Here is a 17,176-nt window from a genome sequence, read left to right as displayed (position 1 = left end):
CCAAAAACTGACCAAAAACCCCAAAACACTTCTTATTTTTCCCTTGCCTTCAGTGATAGCAGATTCCCACAGGGTGACTTGGAAGGAAGTGTATTACTCTAGCAGGATGTTCTACAAGTAATTGTAATTATGAAAAAAGTGCCAAATACACCCAATTGTAGATCAGAACAGGGTCCCTGACACTCACCCCAGCTCAGGGCTCTCCCTCCAGCTACTTGCAAAAGAACTACAAAACGAAATGAAGCCAAAATGGATAAAGTAGAATATTTTCATACTTGGATTGACTCTGTACTAGAATATCCCTGTATGGGCCATTCACCTTGCACTTGGACTTGATGATCCTTGTGGGTCCCTTCCAACTTCGAATATTTTGTGAAATCTGTGAAGTATGAAGTGATTTGCATCTGTTGAGTAGTTCTTCATTGATTTACGTGTTTTCAGTAAATTTTTCTGGCTTCAGAAGCCTTTATTTTCTTCCCTTAAGGAGCATTAAGCAGCAAGGTTAAGTAAAGAAGTTATTAAATAACTACATAATGAGACTAGATGACTTACAAGAGGTAAAACTTAAATCTTTTGTATGTAGAGGGAATATTCAGAAATGCAAGGGAGAAACTGAAAGAAATTGAAAGAATTTACCCAAAAGGTTCGAGCCTTCATTCACCTAACATGAGTGGGGCTGGCTCAGAGTGTCTGTACAGCAGCCAATGGAAAGTGCATGTATTTTATTCTGTAAATAGGACACTGCTGACAGTAATAGCTGTGTGTATCTAATATCCATGAGCTCGACTCGTGTGCTCTCACCGAGACACGACATGTAGCATATCACAAAGATCAAAACGAAACATAGGCTTTGTTTAACCCATGAAACAATGTGAAATGTTTTGGCAGCGGAGACTTGTCCCCACAATGTCGATAATTGACAGAGCTGTAAATCCCCGGGCACTTTACGCCCCTCCCTTCTCCTCTTCGTCCCTCACGACCCCGCTCGGTCCCTCACGTCCCCTCTCGGTCCCTCACGTCCCGCTCGGCCTCCCACGTCCCCTCGCATCTCTTCTCGTCCCTTTCGGCCCCTCACGGTCCCTCACGTCCCTCTCGCTCCCCCTCAGTCCCTAACATGCCCTCGTGTCCCCTCGTGTCCCCTCATGTCCCCTCACGGTCCCGCCTCAGCCCAGGCGCGCGGAGCGCCCCCACCGCCAGGCGGCGCAATAGCGCGCGCGGGCGGGAGCCGCGATTGGTCCATGCTGAGGAGGCGTGGCTTCAGGGAACCCCGCCCAACAAGGCGGTCAAGGGCGGGGCTTATGGCGCTGTTCTGGGCAGCCATTGGGTGATCCCGGGCCGGGGCGGGGCCAGGGCAGCGCGCGAAGGCTCGAAGCGGTCCCCGGGCGGCGGGAGCGCGGGCGGGCCATGGCGGCGCTACCGGTAACAACGGAGGGTTCTGTTGAGGTGAGTCCTGCCGCTCCCCTCCGTTCAGCATGGCCGCCCGGCTGCTGACGGCGGAGGCAGCTCGCGGCTGCCCAAGGCCTTGCGGCTCCTCGGGCTGTGGCGAGGTGGAAGGCCCGGGAGGGACAGCGAGGGAGATGGCGGTTCCAGTAACTGTTCGGATACGGCGCCCATTCAGGTAGCAGTGCCGGTGGCGGAGCCAGTAGCCACCGGCCACCGCTGCCCGCCGCCCTTGATCACGGGCGGTCCCGCGCCTTCACTGGGCTCGCCCTTCCTGTCAGACTACAGCTCCCAGCATGCCCCGTGCCCGCCCTGCCGGCCGCGGGACACGCTGGGAAGGCCGCGCTCAGCCGCTCTCTATGGGCGCGGTGCATGCCGGGAGGGCTGCTGGGCCCGCCGTGCCAGCTCTGAAAAAAATTATTAAAATTAATAAAATAATAAAATAACGAGTAAAAGACGTCCGGCCTGAATACGATCAGCCAATGTCAATGGTGTGCTTTTGCTGTGCAAACTCGCACGTGTACTACCCATTATGTGAATAGCGATTTGTATTGATAAATATGGTAAATATAAATAATAACAATAAACATTACTAAATATGTAAATGCCATAATTAAAATATAAGGAGAGAGCATGTGGATTTCATTGTCTGTGAGGGCTTAGCCAAGGTTTTGGAATGAATTTGGATGCCAGCAGTCAGGACTACATAAGCAATATGCTACCCCATTAAGTAATATGTTATCCCATTAAGAAAAATCGAATTTTGCCTTGTAGCTTCCACTGGAGGACTTGAACCCAGACTTGCAGAAACCCCTGGACAGTGACTCTGACAGTGGCCAGGGCAGCTGTGAGACAGCATCCCCAGGGCCCCTTGGCAAGAGCACAGCATCCTTCGAGGACAGAGGTCTGTAACATTCCCATGAATTGTTTTTCTCCAACATTACATTTTTTGTTTCATAAATACCTTTTAGGAGATTGTCGCTGCTTGACCTGTAGGAATCCAAAGTCTTCTTGTTGCTCAGAATGTGGGCAGGCATCTTTAAACCTCTGAAGAGTGTTTTATGAGCTACAGAAAGAAAGACTGAATGGGATGTGTTTAATTACTTATTCACTTTTTACTTATTAGTAATTGCTTATTCACTTTCCTCCCTGTTTTGTTTAATCTATGTAGTCTGATTTTTATTACTGTTTTAAGGCAGGGCACTACCAATGAAGGATTTTCAGCTTTGCCTTTTTTTTAAAGGTTAAAAACCTTTAACATCAATTTGGGTTAATTAAATGCTGTTCTCTGGGGAGAAGTGGATTTTTGAAAGTCGAGTTTGAAGCGTGAAAGATTTTTCATGCTTCCCTGAGAAGCTCATTTGCTGTGGATGGTGATATATGTCAGATTTCATGGCTGTAAATTTGGTTGTTTGTTAATTAATTTGTTGCACTTCTTTATTTTCATGTATTTTGCCAGATTCAGAAGAAGAAATTTTCGTGCGTAAAAAAGCAAAAAACCAGAAAGTGCTTGAGGACAGTGAGAGTGAAGAGGAAGAGGATGGAGGCTCAGCTGTGCAGGAGGATGCTTTGGGTGGAGACAAGGAAAATGGGGAGGAAAAGGAGAACATTGCTGCTGAAAAGAAGAAAAAATCCCACCGGATCCTCCCAGCTCTGCTGGACAGTGATGACAGTGACACTGGGGACCCACTGCAGATTGAAAACCTTGAAACAGGCAGGAGCTCTGCCTTGCCTGAGGGTGAGCTGGGAGGGGAGAGACCCCTAAAATCTGGGAAAAAGTACAGAAAGCATAAACATGATATTGAAGAGGAGCCAGCAAAAGAAGCTGTAGCAAAATCCAGGAGGAGAAAGGACAAGGAGAAAATAATGGAGTCAATTAAACAGCTGAGGAAAGAAAAGAAGCCTGTGGCAGAGGTGGGTGTTTTGGCACAAAACCTCAGATAATTTCTCAACTAAGTTAGATATATTGTTGTTTGTGGTTATTCTGTTGCAAAGCTTCAGTGTTGTGTCCACATTCCTGAGCAGGTTTGGGATCCACAACATACAAGTCTTACCTGCAAAATCTGCAGGTCAATTTCAATTAAATTGCATTAAATTTGCAGTTTAAGGAAGTAAAAACTTGATGATTTAATGCCATTTTAAATTAATGTCAAAGAACCAAAGGGACCTTCTGAAAGGAATCACACAAATAATTTATTCTGGAAGCAGGTGGATGGTGGTGAGAGGTTTCCCTTCAATGACAGTGGATGTCTTCTGGATGACAAGGACCTCTTTGATAATGGCTTGGAAGAGGAGGATGATCAAGCCCTTGAGGATGAAGAGTCCCTAGAATCCATACGAGCAGCTGTGAAAAACAAAATAAAACACTACAAGGTAACAGTTGGCTGTGATACAAAAATTATTGTAAATGAACTGTCTTTCATACTGATAGAAAATAGGTTTAGATGGGATATTGGGAAGGAATTGTTCCCTGTGAGGGTGGGCAGGCCCTGGCTCAGGGTGACCAGAGCAGCTGTGGCTGCCCCTGGATCCCTGGAAGTGCCCAAGGCCAGGCTGGACAGGGCTTGGAGCACCCTGGGACAGTGGGAGGGGCTGAAATGGGATGAACTTCAGGGTCTTTTGCAACCCAAATCATTCCATGGTTACTGGATTTAGCAGGAATTTCTACCTGAACAGATTCTAAAACTCTCTGTGACCATGGTGGAGCTGTGCTGCTGTGGCAGAAGAGAGGAGAGCCTTCTGGATTTGTTTTTAAAGATGGAGGGATGTTGTCCTGGCAACTTAAAAAGAATTCTGGAGTAGGAGCTTTGGAATCTGCCCTTGTGTGGGGTCTGTGCTGCACTTGCTGGCTTTGCTGACCAGTGGTAGCTTTGTACAGTCATTTATTATGTGTTTGCCCTTGATAGTGCCAGTGTATTGATAAAAATCATTGAATTTCTTCTTATACCCCATAGAACAAAGAACGTTTTCCTGACAGCGAGGGCTACAAACATGTATTTGATGAGAAGAATGAGGAGCCTGTATTAAAGGAGCCAAAAAGGAAGGTGAGGTCTTCATCTTTTCAAAGCTCTGGATTGTTTGTCATGACTAAAATGGTTTTGTGTGCACAGTGTGGTTTTGTTTTATTTTTTTTAAATGGGATGCTTTATTCTGACTCCTTGCTGTTTGAAAGGGAAAAATAAACTATTTAAGAAGCAGAGAAAGAGCCCCATGTTTTGTTCCCTGACTTCAGAAACCTTTCTTTTCCCTTTTCTCCCCCTAAGGAGCGGAAAGCAGCACGGTTGAGTAAAGAAGCCATTAAACAACTACACAGTGAGACCCAACGACTTCTTAGAGGTAAAACTTAAATTCTTTATATGTAAAGGGGTATAAACTGTTCAGAAATTCAGAGGAGAATTTGAAAGAATTTACTCAGAAGGTTAGAGCCTCCTTTGACCTAATGTGGCTTACTGAGGGTCAAAGGGTGCAAGACCATTTTTATTGAAGGACCTGTTAAAGGTATTTTTGTAACTAATGAAAATAAAGATACTTGTTATTAAATAAAGGGCTCAGATGATGTTTTAAATCTTCTCTCACTGTTTTTCTCTGGCAGAATCATCTGTGTCTCTCCCATATCACGTGCCTGAGGCCAAAAGTATTCATGACTTCTTCAAGAGCAGACCTCGACCAGCATGTAAAGGAAATGCCATGGCCCTGCTGAAGTAAGGACTTAAACCTTCCTCATCCAATTTTTTCATAAACTTTAGGCATCTCTAGCTTTTCTTTGGAGGATAACCAAACTTTAAATCCATAAAAATAGGAAATTAGGAGACTGCCATTGCTAACATCAGGCAATGCTGCTCTCCTGACAGAGTCATACTGCTGAAGTGATTAGGGCCACGAGTAACTCATATGAAGGAACTTGCTGATGCAGAGTTATTTTAATGGGATTTAGACTGAACCCCAATATTTTACTTGGGCTGTTTCTTCTCTGAGTAATGTGTAGTAAAATACTGAAGCTACAGTAGTCACAAAATCCCTCAGGAATTTCATACTCTGATACTGTAACCAGTACAAAACTTTTACACTTCCTTAAGGTCTCATGAAGTTTTCCAAATTTCTGTCCTTCATCTCTTCCTACACTTAATGACAATAATTAGGAAATGGTTTATTCCTTTCAGTTTGTCCTCAGCCTTCTCTCCATTTCACACTAACCATGGGTGGTGTGTTTCTTTCTGCCTCTTTTAGGTCCTCTAAATACCAGCTGACCCTAAATGAAGAATCTGCAGCTGTTGGGAGCTTGAGCAAGGATGGCAAAGATGGGCCAATGGAAGGTGATCAATCAGCAGCTGCTGAACCAGAAATGAGCCTGGGCAGAGATGTTGATGCTTCTGTGACTGAGCCTCTTGCTGCTGAAGGGAGGAACTTGCCAGAGGACTGTGCTGAGCAGCCCAGGCAGGACAGGGAGGATTCCCATGCAGTTACAGAGTCTGTAACTGATGATAACACAAAGGAACAGCAGCTCTCCAACTGCCTGAGCACTGACTGTGATGAGCAAAAGGAGAGTGAAATTCCTCCAGCATCTGGAGATGCCCTCATGGAAAGAGAGGAAAGAGCACCAGGTGTACAAGGGGAAACAAAAACTCCACAAGGGGGGCCTGGGCTGGTGGCACAGCCTGAAAAAGTGAGGAAATCCAAGCTGGATAAACTTCGTGAACTGGGAATAGACCTGTCCATCCAGCCAAGAATCTGCTCTGACAAGGAATCCTTCATAAACCTCGATGAAGCTGATTCAAATAAAGGTAGCACTTGTGTTGTAGTCCTAAGCAGTGTTGATCTGAGCTTGGCTGGAAAACTCAGAAATATTTAGGTGATAGAACAGTCAGGCACATTCACTTACTAGTGTGGATTCTTTAAAATATGCTAGCAGAAATTTAGAATTGCTTGGTGGATGGGAGGCTGGGCTGGAAGTGAATTGAGGTCTTGTAGACAAATGGTAGTCAATTGTAAGATAATTTAATATTAGCTAATATCAATGAAATCCAAGCTACAGCATAAATATTCTGTGATGGTTATAATTAGTTGAATAGAATAGTTTTGCCAATATTTTAGTATTCAAGATTTACCTTTTAAACTATCCTTTTTTAACTTAGCTTTAAACTAAACTTTGGGGGCAAGAAATGCTCAAGACCTACTCTTTTAACAGTCAGTGCTTTTCCATGCTATCACATTGATTTAATTAATATGTATTTCAAGAACTAGAAGCCCTGAAAGCACGTTTCTTGAAGCACACTCTCCAGACATCGAAATCCAAAGGCGAACGGGCCATAAATATGAACATTATCCGTAAGGAAACAACATCTGATGGGAAGGAGGAGCTGAGAGCAGATGTGGTGCCAGCAGTTTTGGCTGCAGAGAGCCTGGAGGAAGCAGTCTACAAAAAGCCAGGTTGGTGGGGGAGAAGAAGAGACAAAGATTGAATTGGAAAACACAGCATGAGAGGAAAATGTTTCTCAATGCTGCCCTACAGAATACAGGTGAAGGGATCTTCTTCTGTAAGATTACTGGGTATGTTCCCAGTAATATCCCCCTAATGGATAGCCCTCTTTAAATTAACAAATTCTTGGTAGACCACTGAAACAGCAGTGGCCTGTGTAGGACAGCCTCAGTCAGATCTTTGTGATTAATTCCTTGGATTTTTTCCTGGTTCCATGAGAAGCTGTGGCTGCCTTGTCCCTGTAAGTGTCCGAGCACAGGCTGGACAGGGCTTGGAGCAACCTGGTCTAGTGGAGAGTGTTCCTGCCCATGGCAGTGGTGGAAAGGGGTGAACTTCAAGGTCTCTTCCAACCCAAACCCTTCCCTGAATCTTTTCCTGTGCAGGTGAAAAGCTGCAGGCCCTGAAGGCCAAGCTGCAGGAGGCCATGAAGCTCCGCAGGACCGAGGAGCGGCAGAAGCGGCATGCGCTGTTTAAGCTGGACAATGAGGAGATGCTGGAGGAGGAGGAGGAGGAGGAGGAGGAGGAAGAGATGACAGATGAGTCTGAGGAGGAAGAAGAAGAAGAAGAAGGTGATCATGAGGTCTGTATGCAGCATTTTTCCATAACCTCATCAGCATCTCTGTTCTGCTTCCTCTCCCCTGTGGAATGGGACTTTGGTACACTACTGACTGGGGGAATTGCTAAGAATTCCTCCTAGAAGCTGGATTGTCTAACCTTGAACTCATGAGTATTTTCTCTATTTATCTAAACACTATAAAATCAAATAGAAGTGTTTAAAAGGTTTTGATGCCCTTTTCCCTTTTTATAAATCCTTGGCTCGTTGCTGGCAGGGCCAAACAGCTCACATGCCTCACCTGGGGTAGGATTTGCCATGACCATAATCATTATCTGTGATGTGTTTTGGGGATGTTTTTTAGAATTCAGAATTTCTCCTTGATGAAGCAGAGGAAGATAATGAAGATACAGAAGAGAAACACACCGAAGATTGTGATAAAGAAAGTGACAAAGAATCCATTGATGGAGAGAAGCTGGAGAAATCTGAACATGGTGATTCTGTTCCAAAACATCCTTCAACAGAGTCTACATTGATGCTTTTTAAGGACAGCTCCTCAAAAATGGGGTAAATAATCCAAGCCTTAAAAGTGATGACTGAGAAATTTTAAATTTGATCAGCATGTGTAGTTTTTTAATTTAAAGTGCCTTTTGTAAGTATTTTTGTGTTCCTTTGTTTTGTTTTTATTTGCAATTATATAAATTTAAGTCCTAAATTTATTAGCAAATATCTTTTATGAATTGCAGATATTCTCTTCCTGATGAAAAACTGGAAATGGAAGAAACTGTAGACAAAGGACCTAACAAGTTAGGTAAAGTAGAATTATTGCCCTAGATAATTGTTGGGGTTTTTTTTAATTTAGCATATGTAAAAGTTTCTATTTAAGACTGGTATTCAGAATTTCTGTTATTTCATCACCTGTATATAGTTATATAGTATGGTATAGTTTTAAAAGTTTAGATTGGTGAAAAAATGGGTGGCTTGAAAAAACTAGAGGGAAAAATACTGTTCAAAATAATACTGGAAGAAATATAAAATGTCAGAAAAGTAAAAAAGTGTAATATGCACCCTGTGAGAAGAAGGAAATCCAACATGATCACAAAATGAATTTTTAGCAAGGTGTCAGTGTTGCATAATATTATATTGAGGTTTTGCTGGATTACACACACAGAAATATTAAGCACTATATTTTTTTTTTATTTCCAGAGGATGATGATTCATTTTCTCTACCAGCACTGCCAAAGGAGAACAGCCACAACAGCAGCTTTGAGTTCATTGGCTCCATGATCCCATCCTACCAGCCCTGTAACAAGCAGGCCTCGAGGGGAGGGAGCTTCTTCCCTGCAGCAGGGGGGTTCAGGTCACCCTCCCCAGGATTCTTCAAAACAAGTTTTATCAGCTCTGCTTCCAAGGTGAGATTCTCCTGGTCATGTCTTATAGTATAACACAGTGGGAAGTAAATAAATGTATTTTATCCTGATGGTCAGAGCTATCAAAAGAATCAACCCAGATAAATGCTTTGGTATCAGTGAGATTTCAGAAGAGCAAACTGCCCCTTGGGTTTGTGTCCACATTGGAATGGATAAAAATGGCATTATAAAACTTATATACTAAAGCATTAAAGAAATGATGCTATAATCTGGCTTTTATATCTAAAATACATGCATCATAAATATGGTTTTAAGAATGCTTGCATGGGCTACACAACATCTGATAGCAGTGAACTCCTGTGGTGTAATGGAGCAGTGTGGATATAATTTGGCTCCTGCATGGTTTGGGTTGGAAGGAACCTCAAAGTTCATCTCATCCCAGCCCGTGCCATGTGCAGGGACACCTTCCACTGTCCCAGGGTGTTCCAAGCCCCATCCAGCCTGGCCAGGAACACTCAGGGATGGGGCAGCCACAACTTTCTCTGTTCCTTCCAACACATTTAAATTTAAGCTTGCTAAACAACTTCTATATTTTTGTATTCCCTTGATTAGAGCTCAGGAAAGACCTCTGAGCCTTCTCTTCCCATAGAAGATTCCCAGGACCTCTATAATGCCTCTCCTGAGCCCAAGAGTTTATTTCCAGGGGCTGGGGAGTCAAGATTTCAGTTTTCCCTGGAAGATGACACTCAAAGCCAGCTGCTTGATGCAGATGGGTGAGTGATGGTTGTAAAGGATGGTGTTTAACAGAAATAAGATGTGCAGACCAGCAAGATTTTTCTAACTACAGCCTTTCTTTCAGGTTCTTGAATGTTGGACAACACAGGAACAAATACCAATCCTCAAAGCATCAGCTGCCACTGGCCAGCATGGATGAGAATGCCATGGATGCCAACATGGATGAGTTACTGGACCTGTGTTCTGGACAGTTCAGCAGCCAAGCTGAGCACGTGCCAAACACCAGCAGCACCAAAAAGCAGAACATGGAGGAGCTGCTTAATCTTTGTTCAGGGAAATTCATGTCTCAGAGTACGTCCTGAATTCTTTTCTCAGCTTTGCTGGTTACTTGATTTAGAAATTTTTAGCTGAGGTGACTTCAAGTCTGGGTGCTGATGCCACATGTGGAGTTTTGTCTTTGTTGGGAGCATATGCAGTTTTATTTCTGGGGTGTTCTCTGACACTTTAAGAGCAGAAATAATTTAAATAAGTTGCATCTTATTTCTTTCTGTAGCAGGTTCTCCAACATGGGCTTCTTCAGTGTCTTCCAAGGCAGAAAAAGACAGTGACATAGAAGATCCAATGGCAGAGGCTCTGGAGCTCTGCTCAGGCTCCTTTCCCACAGACAGGTTAGCATTGCTCTCCTAAAATTTACAGAAGTTAATTCTGGTAACTCTCCTGTTTCACTCTTAGAAGTGTTTTCTTGTTTAACATGAATTTGCTGTCAGTGAAAGTGTGCTTGTTTTGGAGGTGAAAGGGAGGAATATTGCAAATTGCTCAGCAATTACTCTCTAATTGGCAGCATCAACTGTTTCCCACAGCTACTGTGAAGGGGAATCCTTTGTCTTACACTGATAGTGAAAGAAATAGTGAAGAACTTTCATTAAACTGAGAAAAGGTGATTAAAAGTGGGACTTTTTGGAGTCTGTTCTGGGCTGTTGCCAAGCTGCCATAACAAAGTTGGATACTTGGAGTTTTTTATTGACTAAATTGCAGAGTGTAGGGCTGCCTGACAAAAGGATAGTGGGGCTTAATAAGTGGGAATGCTAAGGGGATCCAAGAGGAATTTGAGAGGAGGAAAAAAATTGGAAAAATTAGTGCTTGTCCCATGGTTTCTGCAAGTGAAGACCTGAAGTCTTAAAATATCAACTCACATGGGGATTTGAGGCAGTTATTGCTAAATGCTGCTGGCAGATTGGAGCTCTGAGCACTCCCAGGGAATTGCTTGATAGCAGCTGAGGTGGGTGTTGAAATTTTGCCTTGGTTTACTGGAGGTAAAATGAAAATGCCTTTCTCCCATTTGTGTTTTCCCTAGGGAAGAGGAAGAAGAGGAGGAACAAGAAGAACTTGGTGGTTTTCAGCTTTTAACAGATGATGAGGCCTGTGCAAGTGAAGAGGTGTGAACTGATGGAGCCAGGCAGCTGCTGGATAAAATGGATAAAATCCCATTTATCTTTCTAGGTTTTTAATATATCCATCAATGCAAAGTACCACAACTTCCCTAACAAGGGAACTACTGAAACATCTGTCAGAGCAAACTTTGGATCACTTAAAAGATCTCTTTAATATAATGATACAGTGAAAAAGGCAAATCCTCTGAAATATGCCTCATGTTTTAGTGTCTTGTTAATTGAAGAACACACAAATCTGTCATTACAAAGCAATCCACTCTGAGAAATTTCTTATTTCTGGAAACTTTCTCTTTGACAGGATGAAAAAGGTGAAGATAGTGCTGCTGAAGAAGCAGAAGTGAGTGATGAAGAAGAACTGCTGAGACATAGACCAGGCTTAAAGAAAAAACTGTAATTATTTTTTAAAATCTTAATTACCAGAGAAAATAGAATATTAACAGTACTAGAAGTTTAGTTTGGAATTATTCCCTCTCTAGCAAATGTTTATATGGTCTGGTTTTTTACTTTGGAGCTATCATATTACATGAATTTAACTGTGTCACTTGTGGCTTATAGATGATTTCCATTATGTATGGAAATCAAAAAGCCACAATAAAAGCAGTGCAGCATTTTTTTTTTTTTGACCAAAAAAAGGGATGCAAGAATATTGTTGTCATTCCTCATGTCTTAAGATCTTATTTGTTCTAGCAAGAAAAACCCAGAGTTGACAGTTATTGCCATCATCTTTGCAATCTGGTGGATGACAATGGTTTGGGGTGGTACATGATGCCAGGCTATGTGTGTAAATGTGCAAGAACTCAAGGCTTGGTCTTTCCAAAAATTACATGAGAAATTAGGATACATCCTTAGGAAATGTGTTCATTTTAGGTCAAAAGATAAATCTTGCTTTCAGAAGATTTGTGTGATGGCTGTTTTGCTCCCAAACTGAACTCTTTTGACATTTTTCCTAGAAAACTGCAAGATTTCATGGAAGAGGAGGCAGAGCTGTCGGGGAGTGATGTGGGAAGTGAGGATGAGTATGACGGTGAAGACCTGAACGAATACGAAGAAGAGATTATCGACGAGGAGCTCCCAAACGACGCAGAATTAGGAAACCAAATACAGAAATTCCACATGTCAGTGCCATTCTCAGCAGGTTTTTGGGTGTGTAAGGCCCTGGCCAAGCTGGCCTAACCTGTCCCTGTCCCCTGTGCTGGCAGGAAGGCCATGCTGGACGATGACAAACGGCAGCTCCGCCTGTACCAGGAGCGGTACCTGCTGGATGGGGACCTGCACAGCGACGGCCCGGGCAGGACCAGGAGGTTCAGATGGAAAAACATAGGTGACCTGTCACAGACACAGTTTATGAAAAGTCTTTTCCTTAGGGTTTTTTTCTCCCGAGAAGCTGAGAGGCCTCAGGAACAAAATGTAACCAATGGTTATCTGCTGCTGTGGAATGCAACAGGTGCATCTGGGATTGGGCTCATGTGGTTGTTTCTAATTAATGGCCAATCACAGCCCAGCTGGCTCAGACTCTGAGAGTCACAAGCTTTTGTTATCATTCCATTATTTTTCCTATTCCTTTTTTCTATTCTTTTAGTATAGTTTTAATATAATATATATCATAAAATAATAAATCAGCCTTCTAAACATGGAGTCAGATCCTCATCTCTTCCCTCATCCTCAGACCCCTGTGAACACCACCACAGTGACCCATGATCCAGAGTTCAGGGAGGGGGAGAAAGATTGAAAACAGAGCTTGTGTGTGTGTGTGTGAAGTAGCACTTTGTGGTCCTCAATAAAATATTTCAGAAATAAGTTGGGGAGGGATGATTCTGGGTTTTTTTTTTTGTTTGGTTGGGGTTTTTTTTGCCTTGTTTGTTTGATTTGCTTTGGGGTTTTTTTGGTTGTTGTTTTTTACTAGCCTCCCTTTTCAAAACCGATAGCTGACTGTCTTGTTTTGTTGCCTAGATTTTGCTTCACAGATGGACTTGTTTCAGAGAGATTCAGATAACGAGGAGGAGAATGAAGAGTTTGATGAGACAGAAGTGAAGTGGAGGAAGGAGCGATTTGAGCGAGAGCAGTGGCTCCGTGAGCAGGTAGGGTGAGCTGCTGGAAGGGCTTGCTCAGTCTCTGTATCATTGCTGGATGTGAAATTGTTCATTCCTCAAGTTAAACTTCAGTATTAGGTCAGATTTCTCAGCTGAATGTGATGCTGTTCATTAATAGAACCAGGATGATGAAGTATCTAAGAAATTACAATAACTTCTTACAGTAGAAAGTAAATAAAATTAATTTACATAAAGAAAATTACTTAAAATACTGAATGAAATGTCCATTTGTAATATGAAATTTTTCAATTGTCTTCTCTCTGCTACAGAAGGAAAAAAACAAAGAGCAGGAGGAAGAGGAAGAAATTGGTGGAGACAGCGAATTCATGAAGCTGGCAAAAAAGGTGACTGCCAAATCCCTGCAGAAGAAAGGTGAGTTTGATTTTTATTGAAGTGACAAGAAAAGAGGTGGGGAAAAGAGTTCAAAAACTGATCTTTCCCCCATGTCTCTGCCAGCCAGCCCAGCAGTGGTGGCACAAGGCTCAGCTCTGTTACCCAGGAACCCATTTGAAGCCTTCAGACCTGCCAGTGACATCCAGGTGGGTACCAGTCCTCAAAAATGGCATTTCCCAACACAGCCAAGTGAGCTGCCCCTGAATTCTGGGCACTCCTGATTTGTGTTGTTGTAATGTGTGAGCAGAGAGTAGATTTTCTCTGCAGAGTAACTTACTGAGCAACCTGCCTTGTTTCCTGAGAGTGGTTTAATGCAGCTTTTCTTTGCCTTTCAGATAAAAAATGGGTCACTCTTGAACAGACCTAAAGCTGTCCTTCAGAAGCTGGCAGCAATGTCAGATCTTAATCCAAATGCCCCTCGAAATTCAAGGAATTTTGTCTTCCATACACTTTCACCAGAGAAGAGTGAAGAGGCAAAGGAGAAATCAAAACCTCAGGTAAACATTTGGGTAGCAGGTGCTGCCAGTTGTGCAGATTATTTGAATATACAGGCACTGAAATCTGCCAAGCAGTTGAGAGCTCTGCTGTCTTAAATATTTGGTATGAGAGCACACAGGGAATATTTCTCTAATAACTCAGAATTTAAACTTTTTTTTTTGGACATGTTGTAAATTTTAATGTATTTGACTGCCCTTAGGTGAAGAAGAGAGGCCCTTCTGCAGTGATAACATCAGCAGCAAAGCGGCCCAGGCTAGAGAGCTCAGAGGAATCCAGTCAAAGCAGAAGCATTTTCCAGTATTTGGAGAGCTGAATATTCCTGCTTGGAGCCAGAGATTGTCTCCCCTTTGCCAGCTGCAGTTTATTTTGCCAATCTGCCAGAAATCACCAGCCAAGGAAACAAATGGGTGCCACCACCTCATTCACAAGTTCCAGTAATTTCCAGGCAGTGGTTTTGTGCTTTGTTTTTTCTCAGTCCTCTGTGGCAAATGGGAGCACAAAATCCATTCCTGGTTTGGAATGAAATGCTGTCTTGATCTTTCCCAAGCATTAAGGAAACTTCCACTGCTGTGGGCTGTCCTCACAGGTGCTGCAGAGGTATCAGTTCCACCTGGAAATGCCATTGGTGTGACAAGGAAATACCTCAGGTAACTGAAAGCACAATAAAGGAGGAGTTTCTGCAGCTCTGGGAGAGAATGAAGCAGTGTTGGCCATGGCAGGACACTTGTTTACAATTGCAGCACAAAGTTTTAGCTGTGGCTCCCTCCAGTGTCTTATTTTTAATGTTGAGCATTTATTAAGCTTCTCCTTTTTAGAAGCTCTAATTTATCCTTGAAATGTTTACTTTGTGGGAAAGGTCCCAGTCTCTTCTGAGGCAATATGAGAAGGGTTTCTTTCCAAGTTTTTATTACTGCTGATGTCCTTAAACTTACAGATGGATGTGTGTGTGGAGAGGGAAGAACGTGAGAGACGTGTGGGAGAGGAAAAGGTCTGGGGGGGTTTATTTGCATTGCTGGGGTTGCTTTGGTTTGCCCAACTCCAGGCTATCTTTAACCATGCATTCTGTTGTTTTCATGCACTCATCCAAGAGAAACCATCCATTGCTGAGCAGCCAGTAAGGAAAGGGCTGCTCTAGAATGAGGGAATTTATAAGGAGCTGTCATTCACAACTATTCCAAACAGTGTGACAGAAACATGAGCCAGTGTCCAGCATTCCTGATGTTTCTGATCACAAGCTGAAGGTGTTGGAGAGCAGATATTGGTACCACAGGGTCCTGCTCTAAAACTAAACCTCTCTGGGAGTGGATGTCACATACCTGAGGTGCTGACCCCATTGCAGAAATGTCTGAGCTGTAAATTTTGTAACATCTTGAGCACATGCCTGATGTGCTGTGTGTAAAATATTTTATTGTACAGTATGTTATAAAGAATTATGGTACTAATTGAAGTGCAACTTTACAATAAAACATGGTTTTAATTTTGGAGGCAGTTATAATTAATTTATAGGATTTTGCTCATGTCTTGGGGTTTTCCCACCAAATGTTTTTTATTTCTGTCTGTCTGTTTTTTCATTGCTGCCTTTTTTTTGTAGCCACAACTCAGCCCTTCACTAGGAACAGCTGCAATAATATTGGAATACAACAAAAACAACCCCTTGTGTTTATTGGAGGGTGGATTTTCAACTCCTCAAGTCTTCCACTTGGGTTTGCACAAAATTCTTGGCCTGAAGAATATGTTTTTTTCCTGCTTCAATAGTTTTGGATTTTTTAGTTCCTAGACAAAACTTTCTTTATCCTGGTCTTGAGAAGTGTCTGTTTCAGGTCAGTGCAGCAATTCTAATGATTGGTGTACCTGGATTTGGGATTGGAGGTTTAGGGAAGAGGAATGACCTTTCCTTCCTCGTTATCAGGCTTTTCTTGAAGGACCATGTAACTGAAAGATTTCTGAACACTCACTTCATTCTTTATCAGTGTTTCACTGATATGAAAGGTGAACTAATTCAGCCCAGCTTTGTTGGGCAAAAACATTCAAGCCCCAAATTTGGGCATTTTCCCAGGATTTTGCTCCTGCTCTGCCACTAGAGTGCAGCAAGAGAATGTGCTTGCTCTGGCACAGGGGCAAAGCAAAATCATTAAAGCTTAAGCTGTGTCTTGACTCCAGGGGAAATTCTTGCAGTTTTCCATGCTCTGGCATTGCAAGGGATTAAATTTATAGAGACCTATAATTGCCACATTTTTGCATTAGAACGTGGTAGTTTGAGGAGCACCTTTAGAGGATTGGCTGGGTCCTGGTGGTTTCCTGGCTTCTCCTCAGCACATGCTACTAGCCATAATTATGGCTTTTATTTTGCTTTCCCTGTAGAATTTTCCCTTTAAAATACGTTTCCCTTGTTCCAGAGCCAAGGGTAGAAAAATACCATTGAGCCTGAAAAGCTTGTAAATTGAAATACATGGAAGGGGAAGGTTTCTGGCTGCATTTCCCCCACAACTTTGCAGTAGTTCAGGGTTTGTCAGTTGCTGCTGGAAGCTCTGCATTGAACCCTAAAAATTCCTTGCCTGGGAGCCTGTTCCATGGGAGGGAATTGGAGGAGGCCAAGGACAGGTTCTGTGGGAGCTGGAATATCAAGGAATATCCCATCCATCTCCTGGCTCCAGCTTTTCCAGGGCTGCCCCTCTGCTCCTGTCTGGCACATTAACTCAGCTTTGCCTTCTCATTTTCAGGTATTGATTCAGCTCTCCCCTCCTGGCATGGATGTGAGGCTGCTGTGCTAACAGGGACAAAAATCCTCCCCATTGCTGCTGGAAGTGCCAGGGGTGGGCTGGGAAGGAGGGAATGGCTCAGGGTGGGGATGAGGGTCCTGCATCCAGGCACTGCTGCAGCTCAGCCTCAGCAGAAGCTGCTCAGAGGTTGGACTTGATGATCCTGGAGGCCTTTTCCAACCTCAGTGATGCTGTGAATGGTGTCTGCAGGGCTCTCCTGGGCTGAAGGAAGAGCTGATTCCACTTCTTCCATTTCCCTCTCTTTTTTTTGCCCTAAGTTGCCTTGGGATAACTCAGAGTTACAGCTGAATGCTGTGATTGGTGATGTTTGGGTGGGACTTTGGTGCAGAAGTGGCTGCAGCCTGAGATTTTCATCTGAGTTGGGTAGCTCTAATAATAACAACACCTCTC

At 43.2% G+C, this 17,176-nt stretch overlaps 1 protein-coding gene across 4 annotated transcripts; it reads left to right on the top strand.

Moving 5' to 3' along the window:
• The first annotated feature begins 1,294 nt into the window (after positions 1-1,294).
• Positions 1,295-15,488, top strand: CLSPN (claspin). 4 transcript variants are annotated; one of them, XM_054648360.2, is made up of 25 exons: positions 1,295-1,443; positions 2,215-2,344; positions 2,900-3,354; positions 3,649-3,813; positions 4,395-4,484; positions 4,704-4,776; positions 5,033-5,141; positions 5,668-6,221; positions 6,676-6,867; positions 7,300-7,496; positions 7,834-8,036; positions 8,216-8,280; positions 8,676-8,881; positions 9,452-9,612; positions 9,699-9,925; positions 10,128-10,242; positions 10,929-11,010; positions 11,324-11,415; positions 11,976-12,140; positions 12,225-12,346; positions 12,976-13,103; positions 13,385-13,487; positions 13,572-13,654; positions 13,844-14,005; positions 14,206-15,488. In XM_054648360.2, exons 1-25 carry the CDS (start codon positions 1,405-1,407, stop codon positions 14,317-14,319), a joined length of 4,032 nt encoding a protein of 1,343 aa, XP_054504335.2. In that variant the 5' UTR covers positions 1,295-1,404; the 3' UTR covers positions 14,320-15,488. The 4 variants fall into 4 exon arrangements, with proteins under 4 accessions (XP_054504335.2, XP_077045728.1, XP_077045727.1 ...); XM_077189613.1 differs by having other exon boundaries at positions 3,646-3,813; positions 10,131-10,242; XM_077189612.1 differs by having other exon boundaries at positions 3,646-3,813.
• The last annotated feature ends 1,688 nt before the right edge of the window (positions 15,489-17,176 follow it).

Source organism: Agelaius phoeniceus, chromosome 22 (assembly GCF_051311805.1).
Source record: "Agelaius phoeniceus isolate bAgePho1 chromosome 22, bAgePho1.hap1, whole genome shotgun sequence".
Classification (NCBI taxonomy): domain Eukaryota; kingdom Metazoa; phylum Chordata; class Aves; order Passeriformes; family Icteridae; genus Agelaius; species Agelaius phoeniceus.
Note: the sequence above shows the minus strand (reverse complement) of the source record. Positions and strands in the feature narration are given on the sequence as shown.

Excerpts from the sequence above, each read along its gene's own strand:
- CLSPN (XM_077189612.1), top strand. The coding sequence starts at position 1,405 with ATGGCGGCGCTACCGGTAACAACGGAGGGTTCTGTTGAG. Across the intron at positions 8,882-9,451 it reads TTATCAGCTCTGCTTCCAAG|AGCTCAGGAAAGACCTCTGA; the intron begins GTGAGATTCTCC and ends TCCCTTGATTAG. Across the intron at positions 13,488-13,571 it reads CAAATCCCTGCAGAAGAAAG|CCAGCCCAGCAGTGGTGGCA; the intron begins GTGAGTTTGATT and ends TGTCTCTGCCAG.